At 41.9% G+C, this 9,928-nt stretch overlaps 3 protein-coding genes across 6 annotated transcripts in view; all 3 read left to right on the forward strand.

The window, feature by feature from the left end:
- Positions 1-2,642, forward strand: part of LOC147129507 (uncharacterized) — a 4,306-nt gene extending 1,664 nt beyond the window's left edge. For 2 of the 3 annotated variants that reach the window (XM_086017742.1, XM_086017743.1), the window contains exon 4: positions 2,186-2,642. In XM_086017742.1, coding sequence (XP_085873868.1) covers positions 2,186-2,579 — 394 coding nt within the window. In that variant the 3' untranslated portion in view covers positions 2,580-2,642. Of the gene's footprint in view, positions 1-1,113; positions 1,185-1,288; positions 1,352-2,049 lie in introns of those variants that run through there. The other variant, XM_086017744.1, reaches the window with a different exon arrangement.
- Positions 2,643-3,982: 1,340 nt separating this feature from the next.
- On the forward strand, positions 3,983-5,888 carry LOC147129508 (uncharacterized). 2 transcript variants are annotated; one of them, XM_086017740.1, is made up of 3 exons: positions 3,983-4,066; positions 4,160-4,222; positions 5,196-5,888. In XM_086017740.1, exons 1-3 carry the CDS (start codon positions 4,012-4,014, stop codon positions 5,837-5,839), a joined length of 762 nt encoding a protein of 253 aa, XP_085873866.1. In that variant the 5' UTR covers positions 3,983-4,011; the 3' UTR covers positions 5,840-5,888. The 2 variants fall into 2 exon arrangements, with proteins under 2 accessions (XP_085873866.1, XP_085873867.1); XM_086017741.1 differs by having other exon boundaries at positions 4,160-4,213.
- A 1,286-nt stretch (positions 5,889-7,174) lies between these two features.
- LOC147129509 (uncharacterized) lies at positions 7,175-9,336 on the forward strand. The gene is made up of 4 exons (XM_086017739.1): positions 7,175-7,297; positions 7,373-7,435; positions 7,500-7,583; positions 8,096-9,336. Exons 1-4 carry the CDS (start codon positions 7,243-7,245, stop codon positions 9,235-9,237), a joined length of 1,344 nt encoding a protein of 447 aa, XP_085873865.1. The 5' UTR covers positions 7,175-7,242; the 3' UTR covers positions 9,238-9,336.
- The last annotated feature ends 592 nt before the right edge of the window (positions 9,337-9,928 follow it).

Raw genomic sequence — 9,928 nt, forward strand, 5'->3', positions numbered from 1 at the left:
AAAAAATTCGGTCAAAACTTAAAAATTGGGTTGTATTTTTGACCCAGCTGACTTAAAAGAATAATGGAATAGGTCAAATTGGGCCAAGTGGCAGTCAATCCCAATTTCCTTTAATATATCATTTCTGTCCTGTGAAAGATATGTCCAATTTTTGCAATGCAATCAATGTCTAATGTGGAAATACCGTATGTAATAATGAAAATAACCAAGTTTATCACAGGGCAGTGATACACAATTATAATTCCTTAGTTGTTTGAAAATAAACCACAACTTTTTCATGTCTAAGGCCTGACAAATTAGATGTTTTCAAATTAGCAAAAACCAGCCATGTTTATTTTTGCATGTCAACAATCCAAAATATAGTAATTAAATTTTTTTTGGGGGGGGGCAATTTTTAGTCGTGCAAATACTAAGGTATTTGCTTAACCCAATAAATATTTAATTTGAACCAACAATTAGGTTACTTTCATAAGAAATAACCCAGAATTTTGATAACACAACCAACACAAACAATCCAAAATTGAGTTAAGGAAATAACCGAACTATTTTTAAGAGTGCAGAAATCTTTCAGTAGTTAGTCAAAAGTGAAACTACTATAGCTCTGTGATTCTTTGGCTTTACAAAGTACCACCAAGAAATACTCAAAGCATCAGTCATGGCAATTTTGCATTGAGCGGTGGTGTGGGTCAGTGATTTATAAACGATGTTGATGTTTTACTCGCATACTGCAATCAACTATAACTTTATGTAGCATACACTGTGATTAAATACAGAAAAAATTACTAGGTGTGTTGCAAAAAAGAAACTGGACCTATGGTCATATCGGTAAACTACTTTTTTTTTCTAATTTCAAATTTCTGCTGTGACTGGTTACATCAAGACTTTGCAAAAAGAAACATGCCATATAAGATTCAAAACACTCATCAGCAAAAAGAATCTGAAGGCCAGTTAGGATTTTGCAAAGTAGGTTTTGGAAGTTTTATGGACTAGCACAGTAGTAGTAGCGAATAGCGATGTTGCAGCGGTACACCTGATGCTAATTAGAGCCAATTAGCAGCAGCTGTGGTCACTTGTCACCTGCTATAAAAGCTTGTGTTGTCTGTCCTCTTTACAACTGTTACTTGAAGCAATGGCTACTGTTTGGCTCTTGGTGGTTCTTGTGCATGCCGTCTTGGTGGACAGAGGTTGGTAGTTTTTTTTTTTTTTTTTTTTTTTAGTTATGTTTATTTCATTTTTTTTTTTTTGTGGGAAACCAAATTCGTGTTTAATTTTATTTGTGTGCTTGTAGGCATTTGTGTTCCTGCTGCTAAAAAAGATGGCTCCAATGCTGGCTTTCAAAAAAGTGTGTCAGGTGAGAACATTATTGATGGATTAAATCAGTTTGTAGATTTTGTGAGGTCTGCTTTTATTTGCTCCAGATGTCAGATATAAGCTTTTGGGTTTTTTTAAAAATGTATTAATTTCAGTGTCTGTAGAGAAGGAAATGCAATTACTCAACTGGCACCTGTGTCATGCTTTTTACTTTCTGGACCTGGATTTGATACCTTACACAATACCAGGTCAACTTTAATTATTTTCTTAATGACCTCTATAAAGTTAAAAAAACAAAACAGGAACTGTTAAAATCCTGAGAGCCGCGAGTGTCCATGTGACTGCCTGGCTCAGTTTCATTGAAATGAAGTAAAATGCTGCTAGTGGTTACGTTAGCTTAATGAAAGCTGTTGTAACAGCACCAGAGCGAAGTCTCTGAACCAAAACAAATTCATGCAAGTAATGGTTAAAACTAAGAATGGATATTAAATTAAGCTGCTGGTAATTTTATCTAGATTTGAGCAAATGTCACAGTAAAAGTTGTTACCATATCACTATGAATAGAAACAGTTAAGTTATTGTACCTTAAGTGGAAATGCATTTTAACGCTAGAGCTTTGGCTCTTTTTCTTTTTTTCTGCCTCTTGCTATCACAAGTTTGAAATCAATGCACTAGTCCCCCGTTGTTTTCATTGTCATACTATTTTGAATGGCAACTAACATTGACTTTTGTCTGAAGGACAACTGGCAAAAGTGGAACTTGATGACCTGGCAAGCCACAATGCGAGCGACACCCAGCAGCAAAATGTGATGCGCTACAACATGAGCACCGGCCAACAGAATATAGTCAGCTACAACGTGAGCGATACCTTGAGCCCCCAACAGCAGAGCTACAACATGAGCAGTGGCCAACAGAGCAATACAGTCATCCCCCAACAACAGAGCTACAATGTGAGCGGTGGTCAACAGCAGAGCTACATGAGCAATGACTTGAGCTACAATATGAGCGGCAGTCAGCAGAGCAATTCCTTGAGCAACATGAGCAGTGGCCAACAGAGCAATGCAGTCAGCCCCCATCAACAGAGCTACAACATGAGCAATGCCTTGAGCTACAATGTGAGCAGTGGTCAACAGCAGAGCTACAACATGAGCACCGGCCAACAGAGCAATGCCGTAATCCCCCAACAGCAGAGCTACAACCTGAGCAGCACCTACCTGAATGACATGATGGATGATGACTCAACAGCTGATTTTAATGTCAATGTATGATGCGTTGTCATGATGGCTTCAGAATAATTAAAAACATGGAAGCGATCAGTTTCATGAATACTACTTTGGTCTGTTTTACTTGGATACATTTTTTTTTTTCAAACCGATTCAATTACATTAAAACTATAGATGTGAAATGTGGTGGAAATCTTTTAGTAAAGTGAAACTATTGCTCAGTGTCTCTTTGGCCCCACAAAGTACCACCAAGAAATAAATATTCAGAGTTCCAGTCATGGCAATTTTGCATTGAATGTGGGTCAGTACATTTTCAAAAACTGATTTCACTTGCATAATGCAACCACTGCACCTTTTTATGCAGCATACAATATTTAGAAATGGTTTGATTGCATGTAATTGTACCAGTAAACTACATTTTAATTTGGAAATTCTGACTATGGATATCAAGACTTTAGAAAAGAAATATGCATGACAAGATTCAAAACTGCAAAAAGAATATGAAGGCAGATTTGGATTTTGCAAAGTAAATTTTGGAACAAAATTTTATGGCCTGAGAGAGGTTCACCTTTGAACCTCTGAAATGATGGAAAGGCCAAAGTATGGCGAGGATCTGCTCATGATCCAAAATACAAGCTCAGCTGGGTTTGCGTGGCTGCTTCTGGAACGGCCTCACTCGTCTTTACTGATCACGAAATTCATGACGGTAGCAGCAGAATCAATTCTGAAGTCTACAAAACAATTGTCTGGCAATTTATGACCAATGCATCCAAACTAATTGGGAGCCGCATCAACAAGACAATGACCCAAACAAAACAGGCGACACAAAGGACTTCAAGGGGTCAAAGTGGAAGGTCTTAATGTGTTGCATGTTATGTCAAAGTATTACAAACATTGCATTTGGCATTATTGCATGTCTTCACACTCCCTCTAGTGCCGCCATGCAACCCGCACAAAACGGAGGATGCTCTCTATGCAGCTTCTACTCCAGACGCTTCTGGGCTTTCTTCACCACCACTGTCGTTGTCCAATAGTAGTAATGTATCTAATAGCGATGTGCCAGCGGCAGGGGCAGAGCCAGAACGTGGCTAATGGGTGGGCCTAGAAAAATCTGTGTGGGCCTGAATATTTCTCTCACTGAGCACAATGCTCCTGTCCCGACACATCGTATTCAAATAAAATGAAAAACTGACTATGAAGTTCAGGTCTTCCTCAGACCACCACAATTATGCCATTCTTAATAGTCAATGAAATTTTTTAAAAAATGACAAGAAACACAAATTAAAAAGTAATTTACAAAAAAATTCAAAGTATATATTTTTTCATGCATCTCACTGGGTGGGCAGTCTGTCAATCTGGCTCCGTCCCTGCGGTACACTTGGTGCTAATTGTCTCTAATTAGCATCAGCTGTGGTCACCTGTGACCTGCTATAAAAGCGTGTGTTGTCTTTTCTCTTCACAACTGTTTCTGGAAGCAATGGCTGCTGTTTGGCTCTTGGTGGTTCTTGTTCATGCTGTCTTGCTGGACAGAGGTAGATGGATTTTTATTTTTTTGTAAAACCAAATTTGTGTTTGAAAAGTATGTTTGGGTCCTCAAAAGATGAAATTAATTTGTGTGCTTGCAGGCCTTTGTGTTCCTGCTGCTAAGAAAGATGGATCCAATGCTGGGCTTAAAAAAGGTGTGTCAGGTGAGAACTTTATAGATTTTTTTTTTTTTTTTTTTTTTTTTGGAGAGGAGGGTTTTATTTGCTCCAATCTTGGGATTCTGTGTTGTACCTACAAAATAAAGGTGATAATATTAAGGTAAAGGACCACATGGTAGCCGGTGAGCCTATTATAAACACGGCTTACCAGTGGTAGGACATTATGATTTTCTTGGAACGTTAGTATTTTAAAATGTAAACATTGGCAGAGTTGGTTTCTTCTAAAAATTCATTAACATGACCAGTATCTTTTATTTAAAAAAAAATAATAAAATAAATAAATTTGTTAAAACAGATTTTAAATGAATACATCCATGAGCTTTCAGGTTTCAAAATGTATTTAGTTTTATTTTTTTCTTTACCAGACCTGCCAAATCCAGCTCCAGAAAGTTTAAAAACCCTGCCACAGGTGCTTCTACTGAACTGGCATGTAAATGAGCTCATTTGACTAAAAGCACCTGTGGCAGAGTTTCTACTTTCTGGACCTGGGTTTGATAAGTGAGATACTTGAGATCTCTTGAAATAAAAATTAACTGAATTCATTTCAAAACAAAGCCAGCTCTGTTACAATCCTCTTGGAGACTTTTTTTTTCTTCAAATAAAGTGAAATGGTGCTAGTGGTACCATTTAGCCTGACAAAACGGTTGTGACTGAACAAAAACAAATTCATGCAAGTGATGGTTAAAACTAAAAATAGACATATTAAACTGCTGATAAATTTATCCAGAAATGAGCAAACGTCACAGTAAAAGTTATTGTACCTTCTAACATCAAGTGGAAATTCATTTTAACGCTAGAAGTTCCAGAGCTGTGGCTCCTTCCGCTCCCTTTTCTGCCTCTTGCTGACACAAAGAACAACCACAATAGTTTGAAATCAATGATCTAGTACCCCGGTGTAGTTTTCAGTGTCATACCATTTTTAATTTGAATGGCAACTAACATTGACTTTTGTGTGAAGGACAACTGGCAAAAGTGGAATTTGATGACCGAGCAAGCCACAATGTGACCAACGCCCAGCAGCAGCAAAATGTCATGCGCTACAACACGAGCACCGGCCAACAGAACAATACTGTCGGCATCCAACAGCAGAGCTACAACATGAGTAATGTGAGCAGTGGTCAACAGCAGAGCTACATGAGCAATGACTTGAGCTACAATGTAAGCGGCAGCCAACAGAGCAATTCCTTGAGCAACATGACCAGTGGCCAACAGAGCTACATGAGCAAAGCCTTGAGCTACAATGTGAGCAGTGGTCAACAGCAGAGCTACAACATGAGCAATGACTTGGGCTCCCAACAGCAGAGCTACATGAGCAGTGGCCAACAGAGGAATACCGCCGGCTACAATGTGAGCAGTGGTCAACAGCAGAGCTACATGAGCGGCAGCCAACAGAACAATACAGTCAGCACCCGACAGCAGAGCTACGAGAGCAATGCCTTAATCCCCCAACAGCAGAGCTACAACATGAGCAGCAGCCAAGAGAGCAGTTCCTTCATCCCCCAAGAACAGAACTTCACCGTGAGCAACCAGAACCTGAGCAGCACCCAACTGAATGACATGATGGAAGATGACTCAACAGCTGACTTTGCTGTCAATGTATGATGTGTTGTTGTGATGGCTGCAGAATAATTAAAAACATGGTAGAAATCGGTTTTGTGTATACTACTTTGGTCTGACATTTTACATTAAAAACAATTAAAATGCATTTAAATAGAGATGAAATCTTTCAGTTGTTGGTAAAAAGTGAAATTATTATAGCTCAGTGATTCTTTAGCTTTGCCACCAAGAAAAATGGTCAAAGTACCAATCATGGTAATTTAGCACTGAGTGGTGGTGTGGGTCAGTAAATGATTAATAAAAATGAGCTTTTACTTACATACGACAATCAATGATAGCTTTATGCAGCATACACTCATTAAACCAAAAAAAACCATTGTGCATTCCACAAAAGTAACTGGACCTGTAATCATACCTGTAAAGTACATTTTTGAAAAAAATGACGGTTATGACTGAAAAGAAATGTACATGCCATATAAGATTAAAAACACTCAGCAAAAATAACCAGAAGCCCAGTTTGGATTTTGTGAGGTTTTGGAACATTTTTTTTTATGAACTGACTGCCAAAATGATGTGAAGGCCAAAGTATGGGGAGGATCAGCTTATCTAAAACAAGCTCATATGTGAGGGATGGTGGTGGTCATGTCATTGCTTGGGCTTGCATGGCTGCTTCTGGAACGGGCTCACTAGTCTTTATTGATCATGATGGTAGCAGCAGAATCAATTAAAGTGGAATCACGGCCTGTTTTCTCAAGCTGAGCCATGATTGGTCATTACCTGAGGTCAGAGCAACCGTGATGTCATTTTCATCAGACAGAAGTGACAAAATGGCCGCCCATGGCTGAAAAATGGGTTGATTTTGCGACATAATTTATATTCTACAAGCACAATATTAAACAGAATGCCTTGTTGAATGAATTTTGAAATGTACAAAATTTTGTCTGGCAATGTACGGAAAAAAATGCATGCTAATTGGGAAAAACTAAATAATGACCCAAACAACACTGCCATCACAACAAAGGATTTCAAGGGGGGAAAAGTGTGTCATGTGGCATCTTCCACACCGCTTATCCTGTACAGGTTCGCAGGGAGGTGGCAGGAGACCTTCTGATCTGTTTTGATCTCTCTCTAGTGCTGTCATGCCCCCCACACCCCATGCTGTTACACAACCCAGGACGCTCTCTTTGGCGGCCCTGTACTGCAGCGCCACTGCGGTAGTGTGGAAATCACAATGTCCTACCACTGGTAAGTGTCCAGTAGTCGTGATGTAGCGAATAGCGATAATGTAGCGGTACACCTGATGCTAATCAGTAGTAGTGATGTCGCGAATAGTGATGTTGTAGCGGTACACCTGATGCTAATTAGAGCCAATTGGCCCCAGCTTGTGGGCGCCTGTGAGCTGCTATAAAAACTCACGCGGTCGGTTGTCCTAATTGAGCACTGAAGCAATGGCTGCTGTTTTTCTCTTGGCTGTGTTGGTGCAAGCGTCCGTGATGGACTCAGGTGAGGGTTAGCATAGCTCGTGTTAAAACCACAATGTTTGTGTCCCCCTCAATGCTGAAATGAGTTTGTCTGCAGGCCTTTGTGGTCCTCCTGGCTCGCGACAAGATGAAGTCAATTCTGGGCTTAAAATTGTACTAGGTGAGTACATTTATTGATGACTTGAACCTGTTTGTGATAATAAGACGTGTTTTATTTTCCGCAGGTTCTCCCAAAGATGTTTCGGTTGTGGCGACGTTTGAACGTCTCGAGACTTTGAATTCAGTGTTCAAGCTACAAACTAAAGATGGTGAGAACATTTTGGTTGACATCAGCTTTTTTGCCTTGTTCCCCCTCCTTTACTTAAGTCAAGTGTGTGTAAAACTGTAAATGTATTCATGTTATATATTATTGGTATTATGCTGGGACATCAAGCCACAATTTGTTTTTTTTTTCCCAAAAATCCTTCACTATTGGTAATTTCAAGTGTGCGAGTTATTTTTACAGATTGACCAATATGCTTTGTTGAAAATGGTGGGCTCTCTTTGCAATGTTAATGATTGGTGGGGGAAACTAATCAAGTATTGAGCAATTTATTTAATTGGACCATAAATGTTTAAATTCAGATTGCCTAACAATCATGAAAATAAATTAAATCTTTAAAATAACAAATGAAGGCATTCTGCCACAATGGTCTTAAAAAAAAGTGTGTAATAAAATTTGGGGGGGAGGGTAAATGTGGCAAAAGGCTGTTGGTACTCTAAGAGTGATGTGCTCTGCCACTCAAATTTTGTTCCCTCATTTTTTTTTTTTTTTTTGAAGGCCAAAATGCAACCCAAGAAATGAAAATGGATGAAGTTGACAGCAGCTGGCAGAATGACTTCATGCACGACCACCCGAGCGCCAACATGAGCCACGACTCCAGGCACGACCACCCGAGCGCCAACATGAGCCACGACTCCAGGCACGACCACCCGAGCGCCAACATGAGCCACGACCACCCGTGCGCCAACATGAGCCACGACTCCAGGCAAGACCACCCGAGCGCCAACATGAGCCACGACTCCAGGCACGACCACCCGAGCGCCAACATGAGCCACGACCACCCGAGCGCCAACATGAGCCACGACTCCAGGCACGACCACCCGAGCGCCAACATGAGCCACGACTCCAGGCACGACCACCCGAGCGCCAACATGAGCCACGACTCCAGGCACGACCACCCGAGCGCCAACATGAGCCACGACCACCCGTGCGCCAACATGAGCCACGACTCCATGCACGACCACCCGTGCGCCAACATGAGCCACGACTCCAGGCAAGACCACCCGAGCGCCAACATGAGCCACGACTCCAGGCACGACCACCCGAGCGCCAACATGAGCCACGACCACCCGTGCGCCAACATGAGCCACGACTCCATGCACGACCACCCGTGCGCCAACATGAGCCACGACTCCAGGCAAGACCACCCGAGCGCCAACATGAGCCACGACTCCAGGCACGACCACCCGAGCGCCAACATGAGCCACGACCACCCGAGCGCCAACATGAGCCACGACCACCCGAGCGCCAACATGAGCCACGACCACCCGAGCGCCAACATGAGCCACGACCACCCGTGCGCCAACATGAGCCACGACTCCATGCACGACCACCCGTGCGCCAACATGAGCCACGACTCCATGCACGCCCACCCGAGCGCCAACATGAGCCACGACTCCATGCACGACCAGCCGAGCGCCAACATGAGCCACGACTCCATGCACGACCAGCCGAGCGCCAACATGAGCCACGACTCCATGCACAACCAGCCGAGCGCCAACATGAGCCACGACTCCATGCACAACCAGCCGAGCGCCAACATGAGCCACGACTCCATGCACGACCAGCCGAGCGCCAACATGAGCCACGACTCCATGCACGACCAGCCGAGCGCCAACATGCAGCAGGTAGAAGAATGACAATAGATGACTTGACAGATGTGTGCTGTTTAAAGCAGCAGCATGGAAGAACTGTATATTTTCATCTCTACTGTCTGAAAAATAAATGATAAAACCTGAGTAGTTGTGATATCATTGTCGGGTGACAAAATGGCCATCCCCAGAGATGGTTGGTTAAAAACTGGCGACTTAAATCTTATTCCACAAACACAATACTTACCAGAATGCCCTGGTTCAACTTGTGGGCTTGCATAGAACATATTCTTGAAAAAAAAGATGTTTGGGTTGACTTCCTCTTTAAAGTATGTTGGCCATGTGAAGGGGCCGTCTTTACCTACTCAGGTCGGCCCCTTGGCCAACCTCTCCCCCCCCCAACTCTAAAGCCCCCTAAAGTTGATGTCAAGGTTTGTTCAAGACAAACATAATAATGCATTTCATAAATTTTAACAGAAAGGCCAACAAATCAAAAGGTCCACACACTATAATTTCTATAAACCAATATAGTGCATTTTCTAATCACTTCTATGAACACATATTTTTATTGTATTGCACTGATATAACAAACTACTTGGCACATGTACTCTTGCGCCTACAATACTTGCTCAGACTACAATCGTGTGTAAAAAGTACAAAACACGATAGAGCTCCGGACGTTGGCATCACACATCCCACAATGCCCTGGGCCAAATACAAACAAGACCATTTCTATCAT

The sequence above is a fragment of the Filicampus tigris genome, chromosome 19 (assembly GCF_054856515.1).
Source record: "Filicampus tigris isolate MCC_2025a chromosome 19, RoL_Ftig_1.0, whole genome shotgun sequence".
NCBI lineage: Eukaryota > Metazoa > Chordata > Actinopteri > Syngnathiformes > Syngnathidae > Filicampus > Filicampus tigris.